This window comes from Orcinus orca, chromosome 12 (genome assembly GCF_937001465.1).
Source record: "Orcinus orca chromosome 12, mOrcOrc1.1, whole genome shotgun sequence".
NCBI lineage: Eukaryota > Metazoa > Chordata > Mammalia > Artiodactyla > Delphinidae > Orcinus > Orcinus orca.
The window spans coordinates 15,846,916-15,870,853 of record NC_064570.1 but is presented as its reverse complement, the minus strand read 5'-3'; the positions used below and the strand labels follow the sequence as shown (position 1 = coordinate 15,870,853).

The following is a 23,938-nucleotide window of genomic DNA, read 5'->3' as shown; positions in this document are numbered from 1 at the left end:
TGAATAAACACAGCAGCTCCTTTCTCGGGTGCAGCCAGTGTTGGGGGTGGAGGAGGGTGGGGACGTCCTAAGTCCTGGTGCACAGGGACCTTCCCCAGTGACAGACCCCCTGTGTTCCCCATTTCTTGCTTGTAGAAAAAGCTTTAGTCTCCTAGGCCTTCCCTGAGTTCCAAAGAACAGGCCCAAGCAGTTAATGATTAGAGAAATAAAAAAGCAGAAACAAAGGAAAAGCAGTGAAGCAAAAAAGTAATAATAACCTAAATAATAGTCCAGCCATAAAAGAATCACAAGACTCTGAGTTTCTCCTTGAGGGAGATAGATAAACTTCTGACTCACATTTTTAGTTGTTTTTACAGAAGCCAGGACCCCACCAAGTGAAAACTGCTGACCACAAACACGTAGACCCTAGACTGGTTGGGCCAGAAGGTTGATGATTGAGATTACTGAAACGTCACACTGTTACCTCACCACTAACCAATCAAAAAACTGTCCATGTACTGTGCAACCCTCAGCCTTGATGTTGCCTTTTAAAACCCTTGCCTGAAAGCCATTGGGGAGTTCAGGTCTTTTGAGCACCAGCTGCCCATTCTCCTTGCCTGGCTCCATGCAATAAATGCTGTACTTTCCTTCCCCACAGCCCAGTGTCAGTAGATTGGCTTTGCTGTGCATGGGGCATTTGTTTTGTCTGCCTGGACACTGTACCCGCTTCTTTGAGGGAACCACTCACCATCCCCAACTCCCCACAAACTACCTGGGTTCAGGTGTGAGCTGATAATCAGTGTGCACCTAAGACCCAGTGAACCAATGGTAGAACCTCACAGCAACTGGTTGGGATGGACACGTGATCCAAGCCAGGCCAATCAGAATTCTTCCCAGGATTTTCTGAGGCTGCCTCCTGAGTCCTTTAGCCAGAAGGATATGTGCCTGTCTGCCAACAGAATGGCTTTCACAGTGCAGGGAAAATCTTAAGGGAGAGAATGAAGAAAACAGATGAGAGAGTCCTGACAGGGTTCGAGCCCCTAAATTCAGTCAACCCCACAGCTGCCCCCATCCTGGCCTCCTGCCATTTGGTTTGTGAGCCTTGCTTGTAAAAAACCACCTTGCCCGACACAAATGAGCATGCCTGCTGCCCTGTTAGAGCCCCCCCCACGTACATCTGGTACTCACTTGGAAGTGGCCAATCCAGTGTGCAGTTTGCCCAATCCCCCCGACTTCCCCTCTTCAGTCTCTTGCATCAGAGGCGGGCACTTAGAGGGCACTCGTTTCAATGCTCAGTTGCCAATGTCTTGAAATTCTTTATCACTTTTGAACAAGGAGCCCTGCTATTTGATTTTACATAGAGCCCCACGAGTTAACTTTGCACAGGGTCCTGGCTTCCATGCGTTCCCTCATGGTGGGATTTACGATTCCACTTCGTCGCTCCAGTTCCCAGGGCCCCCTCCCCCATCACCCACTCCTTAATAACCCTTCCCCTATGCTCTTCTCTCCCACCAGAGGCTTTTTTCCCAGAGGCAGCGAGCCATACCCGTGCCAGCTGGGAGTTGTCTATTTGCTCCCCATCTGAGCTCTGTAAAATCCTGAGAGCAGGGATTCACTTGACCTGGAACAATGCCGACAACAGGAGTGGCTTCTCTTGCTTCTAGCCCTCAACCCCCAACATTCTGCAACTGTGTCTCAAACCACCTTCCAGAGGCCTCTGAGAAAGCTACACCACATAGCAAACAACAGTCCAGCACGGGGAGCCTCAGATCTGAGTGACGGAGGACTCTGCCTGTGTCCTCGGGTACAGCCTGCTGAACGTCCAGCAAAGGCACGTCCTTGCCTCGGGCTTCGATGCTTCTCCTGGAAAAGGTGAATTCCAGCCCTCTCCCCGCCTCCCCCAAGGGGGGAATAACACTGAATAAAGCAGCTATAACCTCAGCCTTCACACCCACAATATTTAACGTGAGAAAACCGCCCTGGGGGGGAAAAGCCAACACAAGGGAAACTGACATACAATTTGACAATGGAGAGTCCAGGTGTGGGTAAAAGTGATTTATTTTTGGAGCACAGTAATAGTTATGCAACTAGGAACATTTCATTCACCCCCATCCCATTCATGTTTTGTGTCACAAAGACATACCAAGACTTTGGAAAGAATTCCAAAGGGGATTACATTGAAATGTGCTGTTTCTTCACTTGTTTTTGTGCTCGTCTTAATCACAGTGCACCAAATAAAATAGCTTTACAGCTTACTCAAACTCAAACTTGTCCTCAAAGGAAGCAGTTTAAACATTTCTAACTGTAAATCAGCAATGCAACGATTCCAAGTCAGGACACAGACCCAAGAGACAAAAGCAGCTCTAACATAAAGCCTGTCTTGTCAAAAGAAAAAAAAAAACCACACCACCATGAGGGGAATCCAATTTGCCTAGAAAGAGTGGGTCTTCTTCAGGACTGCAGTCCCAAAATATTAAGATACAATTGTGGGTGTTGTCTTTGGGAAAAAAAGAGGTGAGGAAGAGATCTGACCTAAGCCGCACTAAGAATCTGGTTTAAAAAGATGAAAGGGCTCACAGGGGACACAAGGTCTCTGTATCTCCAAAGGAAACATTTACCCCACTGAAGGGGGCAGGAGCAGATTCTCCGGGGGGCGCACTGGGCTGCGCCAGCCATGCCCATAGGGAGCGCTCGCCAGTCTGCAGGAGGCTTGCCTGGGGTGGGAGCTGGTTTTCCACTGGGAGGTACCTCACACTCTCCTCATGAACAAACCAGCCAAGATCTGTGAGCTGGACTCATAACCCTGAGTGAATGGGTGGACGCCACCCAGAGATGCCACGGCCCCGGAGGACTCAGGGCCCGCGTCCTGGTAGCACTGTCTCATCTCTTGTCCTTTGCAAATGAGTGGGTCCCTTCCCCCCAAAATTCAAAGCAGTAGTTAGCTAGGAGAAACAGCCATGGTTGAAGGTGGCGAGAAACCTCCATGACCAAGGCTCACCCCAGCTCTGACCAACCCCCCAGAGGTTTCTGAGCAAAAGTCCTGACTCACAGGGCTTGGGCTCAGCTGTGAGGGGTAGCTCAGAAGGCTTGGCCAGTATAGGGCCTGGGCTGGAAACTGCCGTGATGGACGGCTGAAAAACAGGGACGCTTAGCCCTGAGTCAAGGGGCGTGTGTGTGTGTGCCGTGTGCCTGTGTGTGTGGTGTGCGTGTGTGAAGGGTGTGAGGGCCCCGGCCAGATGCCCCTGCCACACCCCCACAGACCAGCACAGCCACGTAATCTCAGAGTGACAAGTGGAGCCCACACGTGGAGGCTAGAACTGGGTTCCCCTCAAGAGGTTAGAAAGAGCTCATGTGAAAACCTCCTGATGCCAACATCTGCACCAGCCAACTGACTACCTATTTCAGACGTGATCTGATGTAATGAAATTCAAGGCCATTCACCAGTTTTCCACCTTTTGCCATGGCTGCCAAGGGCATACAGGCCCACCCGTGGCCAACAAAGGAGAGTTTCCCACTTAGCCTGATTATGTGGGGTGTGTCTCTCTTCTGCTCTATTTCGGGTGTCACCCACTAAATTGATCTTGGGACCCACCTGTGGCTCCCAGTTGCAGCTGGACCAAACAGCCCTGGAGTGTTCTGGACAAACCCTTGGAGCCCTAGTGGGCTTTTGCAGTCTTCAGGCACGAGAAACCACTCCCTCTATGGAAGGCAACCTTATTCTGCAGAACATGGACCTCCAGCAGCAGCCCCTGTGTGGTCAGGGAAGGTCACCAAGTGCCACCGTGGGCACCGCAGAGGGTGAGGAAGCTGGCCTCCTCCAGGGGACGGACCATCTTTAAAGGAAAGGGGGCTCCACAGGGTGGGCCAGCCCAGATGCAGGCTGACCACGGCCACCAGCCCGGTGGGGTCGCAAGGCAAGACTGGGACAGCACATGTGGTAGCCTCGATGAGCTCTCAGGGCTTCCCCATGGGCGCACCGGACCTCTGGAATCTCTGGATAAGGAGGATGAGCCTGGCGATGTCGGAGAGCTCGGGGAACAGGGCCATGACGCTGTCCACCTGGTGGGCCGGGAAGGTGCTGCAGAGCACGGTGCGTGCCCTGGCACGCGAGTCCACCTCGGGGGCGGCAGCCTGGGGCACGGACCCCGAAGCCCCCCCGAGGCCGTCTTCATCCCAGCGCGACCCCGCCCAGGCCGAGCGGCCCGGGAGCCAGTCGGCCCCTAGAGGAAGGGCCCACGGGTCGGCGGGCTGCCGGCGCGGGGGGCGCCGGTCACTCTGCGGGGCGCCGGGGCGGTATCCGCCCCGTAGGCCCGGCGGGCTCCGGGGGCTCTGGAGGCCGGGCGGCACTGGCGGGGACGGCGCGGGCCCGGACGCCCCCCAGTCGGGACAGGGCGGCCTGGGCGCGCGGCCGCTGCCGGGGCCCCGAGGGGGCGCGCAGAGGGGCCCCGGCTCGTCGCTGAGGACGAGCCGCGAGAAAACGCCTCCGAGAGTCGCCACGTCGGCCGCCCGCGCGCTCCCCCGCTGCGCCTCCTCGCCGCCCGCGCCCCGCCAGGCCAGCGTTTGCGCGCGGAGCTCATCGGCCACAGCCAGCTGCGCGTGGTGCGGCCTCTCCGGGTGGTAGAACTTGCACTTGATGCCGTAGGTGCATTTCTTGCCTGGAAGGGGCGGGGCAGGGGGAGAGGGCTCCTGGTGAGAGACCTTGGGTGGGGAGGCCCGGTGTGGTCCGGGCAGTGCCCGCCCTGCGCGGCCTTTCTCGTTGGAGATTCCTCCGGGAAGGCCCCCGGGCCTGCTGCAGACTTGTCAGGTTTAGGTTGGGACGAAGTGGGGAGAAGTGCCCTGGGGCGCAGACAGGACGAATGAGGGTGCGGCACCCTACTCCTCGTGGTATTTTCCACTGGACACGGTACCCCAGTGTTACCCACCCAGCGCAGGGGGACTGTTGTCTGGAAGTTCCCATGACCAGGGACTGAGACCAAATCTCTGGATCCAATGACCTTCAGCCTCCACTTCCCCAGAGACACTGGATCCGGCCAACCTAGTGGCGGGGGCGGGGGGGGGGCGGGTGTTGGGAGTGGGTGCTCATGACATAGGATTGTGCCTCCAGTGCTGACTCAGTTTACCCTATTGTCCACATCCCTTGTACTAATCATTGCCCTTCCCTTACATACTGTTTTAACAGAGGTGATCAAATAATTTATCATCCAAACCAGGGCCCTTCTGACAGTGGAAGGGAACAGGATGGGCCACCTCAACGTGTGTGTGTGTGTGTGTGTGTGTGTGTGTGTGTGAGATCACCTTAATTCTAACAAGAAATGACTCTGAGTATCACTTACAGCATCTTAAACTTCTATAGGCACAAAAAACGAGACATTAAATAACTTGCCCAAAGCAAGCTAATGAAAGAGCTGGCTAGAAAGCTAGTGTCCCTGGAGGGCTCTGGGAGAGAATCCTTAATTCTTAATGGATCGCACCAACCAGAGTCCCTAAGCGTAGGTAGGGGTTTAGGTGAGACTGTGGGGCAGGATGTGGGCACAAGGTGCCAGGGGAGGGACTGAGAAAGGAGAGCGTGGGGTGCACACAGCATCCCTGCTCCCTGGATATGACTTTGCTCTGTGTGTGGCCCCTTCATCCAGCCCTCACAAACTGCATGCAACAGGGGTCCAGGATGGCAGTTCACCATTACAATAACCCTGTCTGGAACCTGCCGTCCAGAGAGGGTAAGTTACCTCCCCAGCGTCACACAGCTGATTAAGGGCAGAAGCCGGGCTAGAACCCAGGCTGCGGACCACCCAGCCAGCGCTTCTGACCTGAACAGGGCCCACAAGGCGTGGGGCGCTACCCACCATAGGGGCAGTGTTGCCAGGACGGCTCTGGGGGCTTTGGCTTCCTGCTCAGGAAGTTGCTCAGGGTGGGTCCCCGACGGCCCAGGGGGTCATCAGGAGGCATGAACCTGGAAGACAAGCACAGGGGAGTGACTGCGAGGCCCACAGAGACCCGCCGCGGGCAGCACCAGGGCTCTTGCCGTCCAGGACTCTTTCTCCCACCCAGGGGTTGTCACAGCGTGTTAGAGCAGCACAGCCTTCCTCAACACTGACCCGCACAGAGCACAGCGCTGACAGATCCCAGGACAGCAGCCCCTGGGCCTTGTCCAAGTTTTTCTCCTGCTGAGTCAGCAATGCCAGAATCACTTAGCAACTCCTGGAAACATGCAGGCTCCGGGCTTCACACCAGACCTGCTTAATCAGAACCTCAAGTTGTTCAGGAATCTGCATTTTAACAACTTCCCAGATCATTTTTATCCACTAAAGTTGAAGCATAACTGCACTAGGGCCTAGTCTGAAAGCGACTCTAAGCTGCATTCCAATGTCCTCAACAGAAGGCTGGAGACCTCCGGGGGGCCCGGGGGACTCTCTGGTCCTGGGAGCTCCATTTCTCCTGTGTTGCCCCCACAGCTCTGGGCCTCTCAGGTTGGGGATGAAAATTAACAGAGTTCAAAACGCCAGCTGGTGGGTCAGCGAAGAAGCGGATCCGGGGGCTGCCTGCACACAGGTGCGGCGGCGCACGCAGCCCCAGGGCTCAGCGCAGGCTCCCCCCTCCTCTGCAAACCATGGGCGGGGGTCACTTTGTCACTCTCTGACACCACCCTGCCCCCCGCCTGCCCCTTCCCTTCCCTGGCTTTGGTCTGAGGAGGAAGGGAATGCATCCTCGATGCCCGCAGCTCAAAAGGGAAAACAACTTTCCTCAGAAGGGAAACTCCCTGGTTCAGCACGATCCACTTTTCCTACGAACATACTGTCGTTCCCAGGAGGCGCTTCCAGGTCACACAGAGGTTCCACTGGAGAGGGAGTGGATTCTGATCGGGGGCTTGTAGTTACGGGCTGCTTTCCCCCTTAGTGTCAAGGGTCACGCTGGGGTCCCACCGTGCAGACCACATCCCCCAGGCCGGCCCCCAGCTGGGTGATCCCTGGTCCCGGGTAGCCTGCGTGGCTCAGATCCCAGCTACACAGCCGGCTTCTCAGAGTTGGGCCCTGACCAAGAATCCAGGGAGCCACCCAGTGCAGTTATTAAAAGTTCCCAAAGGCGTCACCTCCTGCTCTTTCCCGGGCCTCACAGCCGGGAGCTGGGCCAGGAGGGCCCTATGGACGTGCCCTGGGCACGGGGCGAGCGTCCTTGCCCACAGGCAGGCGGCAGGCTCTGCCCTCTGGCAGTCGGGGGACCTTCGGGCAGGCCCTGAGCAGAGGCCAGTGTGTCAAGAGGACTTGGCCTGGACCCCAGGCTGTCACCAGGTCAGAGGCGGCCATGATCCACCAGAACTCAGTGAGGATTTTCGGGATCCGATGGTGCCAGCCTTGCCAGCTTCCTCCGGGCCTGAGCCAGAGAGAGGAAGCCTCCAGCCTCCTGAACGTGGAAATGACCGTGGGGGATACTGCGGAGCAGCTGCTGTGACCGTCCGCCCTGGGGCGTAGGAGGGTGCCTCTGCCTCCTTGGCTGTGGGTGCGCCCTGGAGGCACATGTCCTGGCCTGGCCTGAGAATAGCCGCTACCACCAGGGGTACATACAGTCCTCTCTGGTCCTCACGACCGTCTCAGAGGTAAGTGTGACTAATCCCAGGGCGGATGATTCAAGGTGAAGAACATTCAGCCCAGGGAGGTTGAGAGCTTTCCTCACCACACACAGCCAGTAAGTGGCAGAACCTCAGTTTGAAAGCTCATCTGCTGCTTCCAGAGCCCTAGCCCTCTCCACCACACACACAGCCCCGCAGGCTCCAGGTCAGGAGCTGGTCTGCCGTGTGCAGGTGGCCTGATATAGCGGCCACGTGGCCTCTGTCTCCCCATCTTCCCTACCCAAGGGCTGCAGCCATTTACACTCACTCACTCAGTAATCTACAACTAGTCACTGGGTGCCTATGATGCGCCAGGCTGGCTGGAGCTGTGGCACATAAGACACATACAGTCCCTGCCCTCACGGAGTTGGGGAGCTTGTCCCAAACCACATTCCTACAAGCCAGTGAGAGAGCCCAGAATGAGGACCGAGCTACCATGCCTGGAACAGAAATCGGAATGGGAGTGACGTCCCAGCCTGCTGTGCCCTCCCATCTTGTCCTACCCTGTGACCAGGCCCACCTTGCCAGGCTCTTCAGCATGCCCCAGGACACCTGCAGTGGACCAGCCATCACACCCTGCCCACCTCAGCCCGGTCTAGGGGCTCACCCAGCACCTGCTAACTGGTCTGTGCTTTGTGGACCAGCCATCACACCCTGCCCACCTCAGCCCCGTCTAGGGACTCACCCAGCACCTGCTAACTGGTCACCCAGCACCTGCTAACTGGTCTGTGCTTTGTGACCCTGACTTCGTCCTCCCTTCGCTGTAGCTGGTTGGTCCAGGGGGGACCTGACCCAGGAGAAACACCCTAGGGGACAGATGAACCAACCAGATTCTCTTGAAAGTGTCAACCAAGACGTATTAAGACAGAGACGGTTCCAAGATCTTTACAGCCCCGAAGAAAAGGTGATGGTGCCCACTCCCATCCGGAATTCAAAACTTTGAAAAAAACAGAAGCATAAAAGAAGTGAAAGGGAGTGCAACAAAGTTCAGATTCACCCCATGATGACAGTTCCAGGGCTCTTATTTGAAATGTTAAATTCTTCAAAAATAAAAAAAAAAGAACGGTCCCCCCAAGGCCATGCGTCAGGCAACTGGGTGCTGGCTCAGCTGGATGTGGGCGTGGGAACAGAAAGGTCACAGGACAGATGGGACAAGACAGCCCCGTGGGGGAAATCTGGTCACGAAAGAGAGGAGGCAGAGAGGGCCAACAGAGAGATGTGCGGCGGGGAAGGGGCGCGGGCGGCCCGGGGCAGGGGGTTCTGAGCCCGGGACTAAGCCCCGCGGGGGCCCTTGTCACCGCCCCGCCCCCTACCCGCCCCGGGACCCCACGGGCCACACGCACCGGTCGTTGACGAAGGAGAACATGAGCAGCCTCTGCTCGATGAACCACTTCCACTCGGGGTTCTCGCTCTGCAGGTCGCGGTAGTTGTCGTTGGAGACGATGACCCCGTCCTGCTCGTAGGCCACCTTCACGATGTAGCGGTCGTCGTAGCAGACCACGCGCTTGCCGCTCACCTTGCGGGACGGCGTGTACACCAGCACCGCCTGCCTCTCCAGCTCCTCCAGCACGTGCTGCTCTGGGGGCCACAGGGCGGGGACCGCATGAGGCGCTTTCTCGGAGGGGCTCTCCACCCCCAGAGCCGTCCTAAACTCCGGAGCGGCTCCGGCAGCTCAGGGCTCCTCTCTGATCAGCTCGCCCCTCCCACCCGTCCCCGCCTCCCTCCCCCTACTCCCCCTTCCCCTAGACCCCTCCCCCCTCTCCCCCCTCCCCCTCTCCCCTATGGCCCAGCCTAGCAGACGAAGAGCAGGGAGGTCTCGAGAGGAATTTGCCAGCAGCCTGAGGTCAAGTGGGCTTTTGGCTTCTGTCCTGCCTGCGTCGTGACGGGAGCCCTGAGGATGGTGCCCAGCAGGGAGACACACTTTGGAAGGAAGAGTGAAGCCACAGCTCTTGTCGTTGTGATGGTTACCTGCCCCGTGCCCCTCCCACAGTAGACACAGAGGCCTTCTTCTGGAGAAAGACATCCCTATTTTAACTAGAATCCCGGCACTTAGGAATTACCAGGAGCCCTGCATCCACCTGGAAGAGTGCTGCCGGGGCCCTTAGCGGAGAACCACTGCCCCCTCTCCCATGACACAGGAGTCTGCTGGGACACCTTCAGGACGGAGCAGCCCACAACTGACAGCTCTGAGGGACACAAGAATGTCACGCAGAGAGGCCGGGATTAGGAATCTGCAGCCTACATTCCGCTCTTAGCTCCAGCTCTCGGGTTTTTCACCCCTCTCTGAACATCAGGTTTTGCACTTATAAGATGAGGAAGATGACTCCTGCACCTGCCTCACAGCATCTGTGGGGCGACTGGACCAGCGCATGTGGGGCGAGCCCCCAAGAAGCCAGGGAGGAGGGAGTGTGTCCCGGGAGCTGCAGACGTTACAAGGTCTCTTAGCAGGAGCTAAAATCTGCACCTCTGGACGGCCTACTCTTTGATCTGAGTTTTGCCTTCGGAGACAAAAGAAATCCCTTCCACACGAAACAGTTACTCCGCATGTGGAAGATGATTAGCATATTCGTCCCCCATGTCTCAGTCCTTCCCTATATGACATGGTTCCCAGACTTTTCAAAAGTGCATAATGCATGTATGGTACAAAGAATAATTTCTTTTCAATGCCGTGTGTGTGGTGATCTTTTTTTTTTTTTTTTTTTTTTTTTTTGCGGTACGCGGGCCTCTCACTGTTGTGGCCTCTCCCGTTGCGGAGCACAGGCTCCGGACGCGCAGGCTCAGCGGCCATGGTTCACGGGCCCAGCTGCTCCGCGGCACGTGGGATCCTCCCGGACCGGGTCACGAACCCGCGTCCCCTGCATCGGCAGGCGGACTCTCAACCACTGCGCCACCAGGGAAGCCCTGATCATTTTGTAATGTATAAAAATATCGAATTGAGACAGGAAGGAAGGCGGAAGGACACAACTATTGAAAGAATGACACAACCATTAAGAAGAACGGGATGCGACAAAAACTGGTTAGAACCTACTAGGCGCAACATGGCAGAAGATTAGACTCCCCTCGACCTTGAGCCTCATTATACCCTTATTGTAATGCATTAACTAAATGACACTATGACAGGCACCACGACAGTTTCAAGGCTAGCCATAAAAGGCCAAAAAGTAGGGGTGCCCCAATTCCTAGAAACCCCTGCCCCTTCTCCAAGACAGTTAGAATATTCCTCCCACGCGTTAGCCCAGCCCACAAAAACTAACCACTCATATCGCAGGGCCGGCTCTCACCCTCTGAGATGGCCCACACTCTGTCTCTGGAGTGTGTAGCTCTCTAAATAAACCTGCTTTCACTTTACTATGGTTCACTCTAGAATTCTTTCCTGCCCAAAGCCAAGGACCCTCACTTGGTCGTCTGTCCCAAGGACTCACTCAAGACCTCAGACATGACTATCCTCTTGTGCCCCATTTTTCCTGCAACAGAATCACTACGTTGTACATCTGAAATTAATACAATACTGTAAGTCAATTATACTTCAATTTAAAACTACAATTCATTAGTTAAATGCCATGTGTGCGGTACTCCCTTTGAGAAATAGAACACGGCCCGTGCTTTGAAGTCCGCATTGCCCCTCGAAGTTTGCATCGCCCTCCACTCTCTTTAAGATAACCCAATTTTGAGAACTTTGTGTTCATAATTCCCTTGCTTTTATTTTTTTAACTGCATATATATGTACCCTTCAAAAGGACAATTTCCAATGTGATTATGAGCCTCCAGACTTCACACAAATGGAATCACCTCGCACATATTCTTGGGCGACTTCTTTCCTCATTGAACATTGTGTGCCTGAGGTTTGGCTATGTCATGACTGTCAGTTTTGCACAGAAGTCTCCTGGTACAGAAGGACAAGGGTTCCTCTAGGGTCTGTCTTAAGGAGTGATATTTCTGAGTTGTAGGGAAAGGCACTTTACAAGGTAACGCTGCGTTATTTTCCAAAGTAGTTATATCAAGTTACTACCCAACACAGCGTCTAAGGCAACCTTGCCAGCACTTGGCATTTGCAGGTTTTTCAAATTTTTCCCAGTCTGGTGGGTGAAACGTGGCCTCTTGCTGTGATTTTATTTTGCATTTCTCTGGTTACTAATACAACTGAGCATCGCTTCATATGTTTATTGGCCGTTTGTGTTTTCTCTTCTGTCAAAGGCCTATTCATGCCTTAGCACATTTTTCTATATATTTGTCCTTTGTCTTGGTCTTATTAGTTTGGATAAGTTCCCTATAGATTCCAACAGGAATCCTTCATCAGGGATATGTGATATATGGCCTCTCCCAGGTTGAGGCTTGTCTTTTCTTGTTTTTGTGGTATTCACTAATGAATGGAAGCTTTTATTGTAATGTAGGCAAATTTATGACTCTTTCCGCTGTCTCTCTGCATTTGTTGTGGCTTGTTTAAAAATTCTTCCCTACCCCAAAGTGAATTCCCTACTCTTTATCCATTATGTATCGCACAATATATATTGCACAATATTGCACAGCTGTTGAAAGACACCATTCTCCATGTTCAGACCATAAAGAATAATCTGGGACAACTGGTCCATGATGAACACAAGTGTTCATCCCCCCTCCTTCTCATAATCCCATTGAAAGAGAAGGGAAGCAGTACAGAAGGGGTAGGGAATCCATAAGCACATTAAAAATGGGCTTGGGGACAGCAGCAAACCCAGGATTTTGACAAATTTTAGGAAGACAGAAAGCAGGTAGGATCAGAGACTTCCCTGGCGGTCCAGTGGTTAAGACTCCATGCTTCCAATGCAGGGGGTTTGGGTTTGATCCCTGGTCAGTGAACTAAGATCCCACGTGCCACGTGGCAAAAAAAAAAAAAAAAGAAAGAAAGAAAGAAAGCAGGTAGGATCATATTGATCCTACAGTACAAAGGGAACCACAGCCCAGATGTGCATGGAGGCTGAAGAGGAGGTAGAGCCCGTTCCCTGCAAAGTCCCAGCGCTCTCCAGCAGGAGTGGCGAGTCAGCAGAAGTCGGATTATTAACTGAAAGGCTACCATGGGGCAGCTGCATCCACCCTTTCTGGTCCCTATCACTGTATGGAAAGTGAAGATATAACTAGGAAGGAGGAGGTTCCCATGTGGCCTTTGACCTCCTAAAGTAAGACCATCATCCTCGTGGCACTGGAATGTGTGGTGGGCAGAGGTGTCCAGCTGCCTGCCTGCTCTGCACAGGGTGTGCTGAAGTGAACTCTCCTGCTCAGCACATTCAATGGTCAGTCCTACCTTTTAGGGAAAGATCCAAATACCAGGAGAGGAAGCCCACGGCAACTGCACAGGTATGTATTTAACCAATCTGGTTCTTTCTTCACAAGTAAACACTGACAAGCAAAGGATCACCAGACTTTTGAGAAGAAGATTTAACAGCACAAAGAGAGAGAAAGAGAGAGATGAACAAACAGAACTGACCCCAGAAAAAATAAATAAGATTCATGGAACTTCAGAGAACTTTTTTAAAGTCTGTATTAGTATAGAAATAGTCAAGAAGATACCGTATCTGTAAAACAAGAATAGCGTTTTACTTAAAAAACAGAATCCGAAAGAGAAGAAGAAGCAACTGGTAACCACTGACAGAACTGAAAACAAAACCAGCAACTTTTGGTTAAAAGGCTGGAAGAAGAAGTCAATGAAACCTGCCAGGATCACGAAGAGGTCGGTCCCAACATTGCGGACTTGGCTGACATGATACCAGCAGTGGCTCAGCATGTGACTTCTTATAAGAAAGTCAAACAAACAAAAAACCCTGTTTATTTAAACCACCTGTTCTATTATTTGTAGCTGAAAATATTCCTAGCTGATATAAGAATTAAAAATAAAGAATTCCCTGGGTCTCGTTTTCCTTTGTTTTTTTTTTTTAAATGAAGAGATTGAACTAGATATTCAGTTAATAAATATCACTGGACCAAACAGATGCCTCTTTCAGTTCCTGTATTCTACTAGGGGTGGGATGCAGACCCAATCTTTCTGCAGAGTGTTAAAAGTTATAAGATTCTATTATTTTTGGAACTTAATCTTTCACACTAAAAGAGTAAATACTTTGTTCATTTATCTATCAACAACTATTTATTGGGCACCTGCTATATGCCAGCTGTTACGCTAGGTGACAGGGCTCCGGCAGAGCACACTCATGGTCAGTGCTTTCATGGAGCTTATAGTCCAGTGAGGAAGACAGACATCATCAAACAAGCGGTAAGCAGATAACTGACTGTGATTTTCAGGAGTACTGTGGAGGAAAGGTATATAGTCCCTCTTGAGAATGTACCTGCTCCAGCATACCTCTAATCGGGGTATCAGATCTTGGTGGTTCTTTCCTCCAGGAGGGGACAAAAACTTTGATGTAGGTGTGTCCTCTGTCCCTGAACCAGTCCACAGCCAGCTGGATTCCCCGGCAAGAGAAGGCTTCTTTATTTCCATGACTACAATGAGAAAACAAAGACATCTGCAGAGAAACAGGAAGGGTTCCTCAAGAGTGACTTTTCCTGGGAATAGCCTGGATCATAGTCTCATAATCAAAGGGAATCAGGCAAATCTGCATTTTGAAAATAGGTCATTCTTTGCACAAAATATGTCCCTTAATTGGAACCAATTAGCTTGTGATAATATGTAGAGGGTCTCCGGCTCCAAGGGGAGTGCATTCCAAGGATTAATAGACAAGATCCTCTTATTAACTGAAGCTAATATGGATCAAGAGAGGGTTGTCAGGGCTTCCCTGGTGGCACAGTGGTTGAGAGTCCACCTGCTGATGCAGGGGACACAGGTTCGTGCCCCGGTCCGGGAAGATCCCACATGCCGTGGAGCGGCTGGGTCCATGAGCCATGGCCGCTGAGCCTGCGGTCTGGAGCCTGTGTTCCACAACAGGGGAGGCCACAACAGTGAGAGGCCCACGTACCGCAAAAAAAAAAAAAAAAGAGAGAGGGTTGTCCATGTGATATTGGTCTTCCCAAGTCCAAGTAAGGATGCCAATGTGCCCCACAAATTCCACTGTAACCATCCATCAATGGAGACAGGAAGGAGAGAGCAGTGTGAGAGGAGACTCAAGACCAGGCAGGGGGACTTCCCTGGTGGTCCAGTGGCTAAGACTCCGTGCTCCCAATGCAGGGGGCCCAGGTTCGATCCCTAGTCAGGGAACTGGATCCCACATGCTGCAACTAAAGATCCCGCATGTCGCAACGAAGATCTCGCGTGCCGCAACTAAGAGCCAGAGCAGCCAAATACATAAATAGAATGAATTAAAAAAGAAAAAGACCAGGCAGGGTCTTAGGAGCTAGAAGATCTGTCTACTCCTAAGAAGCATGAGAAGCTGTAGAAAGATTTTAGGATTTTAAGACTGGGGGTATATGTGATGTGATGAGATGTGATCTGATGTATGTTTCAAAGAGTTCAACCTGGCAGCACAGAGGAGAGTAAGTTGGAAGGATCCAGAGTAGGGGGGATACCAGTTAAGAAGCCGTTGTAGTCATCAAAGCAAAACCTGATGGTGACCTGGACCCAGCTGGTGGTGGTGAAGAGTAGGTGAACCTGAGAGATAGTTAGAAGGTAGTATCTCCAGAATGTGCTGATTGACTGGGTACAGGGGTGATAGGGAAAAAGGCACTGAGGAGACCTCTGACTTGTATAGGGGATGGAGGGCTCCCTGAGACAGATCCTGTTTGGGAGGAAGACAGGATTTAGAGAAAACAATCCTGAGTTTGGCCGTGGACACATGGAGAGTTGGGAGGAGCCTTGGTGACCTCTAAGTGGAAATATTAAATAAACAGCTAGGGTTCAGAAGAGAGGTCTGGGTGATAAAACATGTGAGTCATCTGTTTAAGCACCAGTTGGAGCCACCGCGTGGAGAGAATTGCCTGGACAGAGAGTGAGCATCAGGGGCTGGACCTGGAGGAGCCCTGGAACCGAGCAGCTGGTTGCAGGTAGAGCAGGACAACCAAGGGACGAAGCAAAGGCATCTCTCAGAAGAGAAGGGGGGTGCTTCCCTGGTGGTGCAGTGGTTGAGAGTCCGCCTGCCGATGCAGGGGACACGGGTTCGTGCCCCAGTCCGGAAAATCCCACGTGCCGTGGAGCGGCTGGGCCCGTGAGCCATGGCCACTGAGTCTGCGCATCCGGAGTCTGTGCTCCGCAACGGGAGAGGCCACAACAATGAGATGCCCGCGTACCGCAAAAAAAAAAAAAAAAAGAAGAGAAGTGGGTAAAGCAGAAAAGGCGGCACCGTGGAAGCCTCGGGAGGAAGGCAGCCAAATGCTGCTCTGAGGGGCCAGTGAAGCCTGAAAACACCCCTCAGACTTCATGAGTGGAGGTCAGCGGCATTTTGCTGGAGAGGGAGACAGGTACATAGATTTGAGATACTGAGAATGCAGACTCATTGGGACTCGGCCATGGCCTGGCCTAAAGACTAGCTCACCCCCTGCTCACAACTTCCACCCAGCCACCGGCACTCCCTCAGCCCTTTGTCCTGACCATGCATCTCCCTTCACTCCCATCACAGGGCCTTTGCACCAACTATTTCCACTCCTCTCAGCCCAGCCCATTCCTCCTTCGGCTTCATCGTCACTTCCTCAGGAAAAGCATCCCCTCGCCTCTAAATTCCGTCAGATTCCCCTGTTAGGAGTCCTCACAGCACCATCCTTGTCCTTCCTGGCACCTATCACAGTTGGACATGCACACTCCCCCACAGGATGAATTGTGCCTCCCCCTTTCTAGAGCATAGGTTCCTGTTGCTGCCCGTCGTTCCCAGCACCTAGCATGGTGGTGCCTGATAATTGGTAAGGGCTCAACAAAAACATGCTGAAGAAATGAATGACTGAGAAGAAACAGGTCTTATGAGCAGCCAGAAGAGAAGCAGCCCAGGCACAGGGAAGGGTTGGCTGGAAGGACCCTGGTGCAGGAAAGGCTTGCGTGTCTAGGGACTGAAAAGAGGACAGTGCGGCTGCAACCCGTGGAGCAGGCGAAGGGGAGGTGGGAGGGGCAGGGCTGGGTGCTTAGAGAGCCAAGGGTCCCCATGGCCCTCGCATCCTCTCCACGTCCAGGCAAGGCCAACACAACAGATCTTCACATTTGTGCTTTCTCTTGTGCGTGGCTTCTTCCACTACTTTCTCAGAGAGGATTAGGATAGGTCCAGGTTTATAAAGTAAAAAAGGGAGTCTTAGAAATGCTAATCAGGGGCTTCCCTGGTGGCACAGTGGTTGAGAATCTGCCTGCCAATGCAGGGGACACGGGTTCGAGCCCTGGTCTGGGAGGATCCCACATGCCGCGGAGCAACTGGGCCCGTGAGCCACAATTACACGGAGTCTGCGCGTCTGGAGCCTGTGCTCTGTAACAGGAGGGGCCGCGACAGTGAGAGGCCCGCGCACCGCGATGAAGAGTGGCCCCCGCTTGCCACAGCTAGAGAAAGCCCTCGCACAGAAACGAAGACCCAACACAGCCATAAATAAATAAATAAATAAAATTAAAAGAAAACATCATGAAGTCTTAGTATATGACACCATATGGTAAGAAGTCATAAATTCTTTAAAAAAAAAAAAAGAAATGCTAATCAATGGTGTTAGAAGTTGGGCTTTGTGGAGATTCAAGAGAACTCTAGATTCCTGTAGCTCCAGTGACGTATCAGGAACCAGGCCTCACCCCCCTAGATCTGTAGGGTCTCCCAGCTTAGAGAAAATAGCCCTTTGGCCGTTGTCGCTGAGCTGTGAGGCTTATGCAAACAGTAAGGAGAAAATATCAACAGGGGGACTTCCCTGGTGGCACAGTGGTTAAGAATCCGCCTGCCAGGACAGGAATAAAGACACAGTTGTAGAGAATGGACTTGAGGACATGGGGAGGGGGAAGGGAAGCTGGGACAAAGTGAGAGAGTGGCATGGACATATATACACTACCAAACGTGAAACAGATAGCTAGTGGGAAGCAGCTGCATAGCACAGGGAGATCAGCTCAGTGCTTTGTGACCACCTAGAGGGGTGGGATAGGGAGGGTGGGAGGGAGACGCAAGAGGGAGGAGATATGGGGATATATGTATATGTATAGCTGATTCACTTTGTTATACAGCAGAACCTAACACACCATTGTAAAGCAATTATACTCCAATAAAGATGTTTAAAAAAAAGAGTTTGTAGTAAATGTAATTTCATCATGTAGAATTACATGATGCATTATTAATGCATTATTACTGAACATTTACGTTATTCCCAGTCTTTTGCCATCATAAATAATGACATAGTTAACATCTTTGTGCATAAAACTCTACTTGTATTTCAAAATTATGTCGTGAGGATAGATTCCCTCAAATTAGAATTACTAGGTCAAAGAACATGAGTAATTTTATTAAGGGTGTTGATACATATTGCTAAATTATCTTACGGAGAGATTGTACCAATTCACATTCCCACCAGTGGTGTATTAGAGTACTGCGTCATTTCAACAGTTTGGTAATTTTATTGGCAAATAATGAAATCTTGCTTTAATTTGCATTTTTTGATTACTGATGAGATTGAACGTTAAAAAAAATATGTTCATTAGCTATTGTTTTTTCTCTGTGAATTTTCTATCCATGTTCTTTGCTTATTTTTCTATTGCATATATTTGGGGATGTCTGTTTTTTCTTTTACTTGTAAAAACATTTACCTATTAACGATATTAAGCTTTTGTCATATTATTGCCAATGTTTTTTCTAGTTTTGTTGGACATGTAATTTTACAATTCTTGATATGTAGAAGTTTCAGATTTTTACATACTTAAGTGTACCAATCTTTTTCTTTGCAGTTTTTTTTAACTGAGTTTAGAACATTATTACTGATTCAAGGATATGATAAATAATCAACTTTGTTTCCTTTAGTTTTATGACTCTTTTTCATACTTATCTTTTTAGTATTTTAGAATTTGTTTTGTGGTAGAATGTAACATGCAGCTCTACGCAATTTTTCTCTTTCAAAGTAGATAGTTGGATGCTGTACACAATTGATTGAATAACCCAATTTCTTTCCCATTGACTGGTGGCCCTTTCTTCATCTTATATTACTTTCTTATGTAGTCAAGGGTCTATTTCTCCAATGGTTTGTGGTTTTTGTTCTCAAGTAATACATTAATTATCAGCAATAATACTACCTTTATATCTTCTTTTCCTACAGTTAATACCCCTTATTTCTAATTCAGTATTTTTAGTTAGACTAGGATTTTTTTTAGGAGAGTGTCTAATAAAAATGGTAATAGTAAAAAAAACCCACAAAAAATAAAAGAATCCACCTGCCAATGCAGGTGACACAGGTTCGATCCCTGGCTCAGGAAGATCCCACATGCCGCGGAGCAACTAAGCCCATGTACCACAGCTACTGAGCCTGTGCTCTAGAGCCCACAAGCCACAACTACTGAAGCCCACGTGCCACAACTACTGAAGCCCGCGCGCCTATAGCCCATGCTCCGCAACAAGAGAAGCCACCGCTGAGAAGCCCGCGCACCACAACAAAGAGCAGGCCCCACTCTCCGCAACTAGAGAAAGCCCACGTGCAGCAACGAAGACACAACACAGACAAAAACAAACAAATAAATAAATTTATTTTAAAAAAATCAATGGGGCCGTCTGTGGTAAAAAGGAAGAGGAAATGGAAAGCTAGTCCCTTCGGCCCCAGCAGAAGTTGCAAAACAAGGAGAAGGAGGGAGAATGAGGGGCCACTCACAGCGTCCTTACCCTGCCCCCCAGGCCTGCCCAACTCGCTGAGCCATGAGGGGACGGGAGGGCTGGCGACACCGCGATGGATGTGAACAGGAGGCTGAAGGCTTGTCTCTCAGCACAGCCTGGGTCTATCGCAAGCCTCTCAGAGAAATCGTGGTTTCAGTGGGTGCAGCCTCCCGCAGGGCTGCAGAGCTGCCGTGGAGGAAAGTGGCGGATAGGTGAACCGGAAGCGACACCCCTGGATCCCTTGCTTCCCCAGGCCTGGAGGATTTCACGTAGCCTGGGAATGGACAGCACTTTAAGCCAGCATGGTTCCCCAAAAGGACAAATGGGACCGATAACCCTCTCTGTTGACCATTCCGGAAGCCAGGCCAGCCCATTGCTCTGCAGAGGAGCCCGGTGACCGTCCCAGACCCCTCTGCCAGACAACACCAGGTCTCAAAAGCCTCCAGATGCCATTTGGGAGAGGGGCAGGGGAAGGGAGAGGAAACACGAAGCCTGAGTCCTCCAGAAGACAGAAGACACTGAGCTATCACAGACGGGCAAGTGTAAAGTTTGCTCCTTCACGCTACCTAGAAGGTGGCGAAGAGATTTCATCTATCATAGAAAATAAGGTCTGTGTTCTGTGCACACTGCAGCAGTGATGTGAACATCGGATGATATCCACACTCCCACCCCGCCCCCGAGCACATGTATCTCTTGGCTGCAGCAAAGTGCCCACAGTCCATTCTCAAGAAAACATATCGTTGCCACGATTCTTTTAAAATTTGTTTCTCTGGCATGCCATGTGGCATGCGGGTTGCAGGATCTTAGTTCCCCGACCAGGGATAGAACCCGGGCCCCCTGCATTGCGAGCGTGGGGTCTTAACCACTGGACCACCAGGGAAGTCCCTAAAATTTGTTTCTTGATTGCTCTCTTTTCTGTGACTACCTATCTGTCTTTAACTGTTCAAAAGCCAACTTTCCATCCCTGATGCCTTTGATGGGTGTGTGACTTGGGACGGGGGTTGGGAGGTATAAATCTCACACCCATCAGAGGTATCAGGCACCCCATCCCTGTGAGTGGGCAATGGGGAGCAGGGTGACAAGTTCCAGCTACTCTGGAGGCAGGTGGAGGGGAGGCAGTTGGAGGTGCAGAGATTCAGGAAGAGAAGAGCTGAGGAATGGGGCCACCATCAGCTTCATGCAGCAGAAACTGGCCCCACGGCCTCTCTGATACAGGACTCCAAGATGGCAGACCCCAACCAAGAGGCTCCAAAGGACAGATACGTACCCCCCAGACCAGTGGAAGATGGAGGGAGTGTACATCTTCCCATCAGTGCGGCCAGTATCTTCCCTCTCTCCCTCAGAGGTACCCTCTCTTCCAGCCTGAATTCCAGGCACAAGGAGGTTGGGGACTGGCCCTGAGAACCCCTAAGTTGGTCTCTCTGGAATGGAGCATTTTTCATTCAGGTCCACCGTTTTGCACACACTCTACCCCAGCCTCATGAGCCTTCTGGTCTCTAGAAATGTGAAGATTATCTATGTTCAGTCCTTGCCATGTCTTTTTTTACCAACCTCAAAACCCCATCATGGCTGCCCTAGTCCTGGCCACAGAAAGCTCTGAGCAATGGCAGGGTTGATGCCACAAGCAGGGGTCACCTCCTCACCACGTGGGGCTCTGTTTCTAGGAGACGGCAGAGCTCTCAGTCAGGTAATGAAGCTCAGCGGTCACCCTGGAAGCCCACACCCCACGTACGTTAGCCAGAGGCACCCCTTCCCCTGGGCTTCTCCTCCACTCGCTCAGCATGCAGCTGTGAACATCTCCGTCAGCAGGGCGCTGTGCGGGGGGCCTGGGGAGCAGTGAACGAGGCAGACCTCACGCCAGCTTCTTGGAGCTCATTCTAACAGAGTCCTGTGTATCTGACCACTTTGCACATGTGCCTAATTTAATCATTGCAAGAAGCCCTTGAGGAAGTGACATTGGTCCCATTTCACCCTTGAGGAAACTAAAGCAAAGCCATGTGCTGGCTCGCTGATCTCAGAGCCTAATCTGTTGGGCTGCAAACTCTTCCTTCCCATCTCGATTTATTCCTGCCCCTCTTCAGTCTCTGCTCCTGGGACCCAGACAGCAGCTCCTTCGGAGCAAAAATTACCACCTGTCCACAACACTGTAAATCAACTGTGCTCCAATCAAAACTTTAAAAAATTACCAGCTGTTAAAATGCTCGAGCTGGGGGAGGGACCTTAGCGCTTATTAAAAGCCACTGAGAACCATTTATCAGGCAGAGAGCTGAGCGCCAGGCCTCGGGAAAAGGAAACAGGAGTGGGAGGATTTGAACAAAGGGAGGTGGTAACGGAAGTGGGTAGGTACCTGAGGCAAATCCTGCCTGACGAGTGTGCCTGGGCAGCCACCATCGGTGCGTAGCCATTTACAGTAACTGACAATCTAAGTGAACGCCCCTGTATCATTAACTGTTGCCCAAGAAGTCTCTGCAGAAACCAGCAGACGGTCTTATGAAGAGCGAGGCGGTGGTTTGGGGGTGGGACGAAAGGAAAGACAAGCGGTGATTCCTTTGGGGTGTGAGATGTAAAGGCCCAACACTGAATGACTCTGTTTCTTACTTGGGGTTAAACGGCAAACACTCTGAACCTGGAGTTTCTAGCCCTTCCACCAAGAGATCTCCCCAGCTCAGGTCAGCAGGGAGACAGGGGGTGACCTCTGAGAGAGGGTGCTCCCTCATCTCATAAAAGGAGAAATGGGTGCAGACTTAGGTGGGAACCCAAGGCCAATGTTGGTTGGAGTCCATTCAGGGGCTGAGAGGCAGGTTGGACCCCCAGCCCAGGAGTGTGCCCCCTACACCCACTGAGAGGGGCCTGATGAAAACCTCCCATTGCCAATCTCAGCTCTCTCATCACTGAAGATTTGTTTCTCCAGAATACGCCAGATACTGTTAAGGTTTTTAAGAGTTTAAAAAGGTAAACAGCAAGTCAAACAAAAAACCCTGTACACCCCCAAATGAGGAAACACTCAAATGAAACTCTTGTCAAGGCCAGTAAGAGGATGTGAAATTATCAGGTGTTTTTTCCCCAGGCTGAAAGCCTTCAACTCACTCCTTTCCTAAATTTGCCTACAGAACATACACCACTGGTACTTGTCAGTACATGTGGGTATTTGTGAGTTTGCCAGGCAAGAAAATGTTGGCAAGAGTCGGCAGCGAGAAGCAACATTCTTCCCAAACACCACGGTGCAGCTGGTCACGTGCTTTCAACGAAAGTCACCTTTTAAAAACCTCTGGCCATTTTTCTTAAGGCCAAGCGTACAGCGACTCCAGTGCTCGGCTCACAGCTTCCTCTTTCCTGCACATGCCCACATGCACATACACGTACGCACACACCCCTGAAGGTGTAGGGACTGAAAATCCGTCTCTGTGCTGCTGGTCAAGCAGAGCCACCATTCAATGCACGTGTGACCTTCTGAGGGTTCCCAACAGGCTGGCAGCTGCAGGAGGGGCATCCTGGCCCCTGGTGAGGGAGAGGGGTCTGGCGTGTCCTGTCTGCAGCGGGCACGTCTGGAGCTCATCGTGCCTGGGGAGGACTTTGGGCAGCACAGGCAGGCTCTGGCCCCGGAATAAAAGTCTATGGGGTCAGGGTCTCCCACTCTGAGACCAAAGATACATGGGATTAGCAGCCCAAAGATACACAGTGCTGGGGAAATGGAAGAGCACTGAAGCCAGAGCCTGCCACTTACTGCTCTGGGACCTGTGGCAAGTTACTTACTCTCTCTGAACCTCTGCAGAAGGAGAGACATTCCTTTATAAGAAAAATGCATCTATTTCTTTCACACATGCATAAAATAATCACCCTGAATCCGAGAATGTTAGAGATGAGAAACTACATAAGATTATTATTATTCAGTCCAACCTCTTACCTGTATAAACAGGGCTCAAAAAAGTCAGGTGACTCTATTTACAATAGCCAGGTCATGGAAGCAACCTAAATGCCCATCGAAAGACGAATGGATAAAGAAGATGTGGTACATATATACAGTGGAATATTACTCAGCCATAAAAAGGAACGAAATTGGGTCATTTGTAGAGACGTGGATGGACCTAGAGACTGTCATACAGAGTGAAGTAAGTCAGGAAGAGAAAAACAAATATCGTATAGTAACGCATATATGTGGAACCTAGAAAAATGGTTCAGATGAACCGGTTTGCAGGGCAGAAGTAGAGACACAGATGCAGAGAACAAACGTATGGACACCAACCAAGGGGGGGAAAGCGGGGGGTGGGGTACTGGGATGAACTGGGAGGTTGGGATTGACATGTATACACTAATGTGTATAAAACGTATAACTAATAAGAAACTGCTGTATAAAAAATTAAATTAAAAAAAATTTTTTTAAAAAGGTCAGGTGACGCATGTGGAGGTCACACAGTAGGTAAGCTGAGGAGCTACAGCTGTACTGTCCATTGTGCAGACACTCACCACATGTGGCTATCTACGCTTCAAGTTAATTCAAAAGAAATCAAATTGGAAATTCAGCTCCTCTGCCACACCAGCCACATTTCCAGTGCTGGGCAGCCCCGTGTAGCAAGCGGCCACCATACGGACCACCATATGCGGGTAAAGAACTTTCCATCGTCACAGGGAGCTGCGCTAT

The 23,938-nt window shown here is 51.3% G+C and overlaps 1 protein-coding gene and 1 long non-coding RNA gene across 2 annotated transcripts in view; both read right to left on the bottom strand.

The window, feature by feature from the left end:
* LOC125960664 (uncharacterized) overlaps positions 1 to 23,938 on the bottom strand; it is a 77,648-nt gene that overhangs the window by 32,386 nt on the left and 21,324 nt on the right. The window lies entirely within an intron of this gene.
* The window catches only part of ZC3H12D (zinc finger CCCH-type containing 12D), a 44,667-nt gene continuing 22,748 nt past the window's right edge, over positions 2,020 to 23,938 (bottom strand). The window contains exons 4-7 of the mRNA XM_033405170.2: positions 13,911 to 14,050; positions 8,926 to 9,160; positions 5,823 to 5,929; positions 2,020 to 4,634 (exon numbers count right to left, since the gene is read on the bottom strand). Coding sequence (XP_033261061.1) covers positions 3,934 to 4,634; positions 5,823 to 5,929; positions 8,926 to 9,160; positions 13,911 to 14,050 — 1,183 coding nt within the window. The 3' untranslated portion in view covers positions 2,020 to 3,933. The remainder of the gene's footprint in view (positions 4,635 to 5,822; positions 5,930 to 8,925; positions 9,161 to 13,910; positions 14,051 to 23,938) is intronic.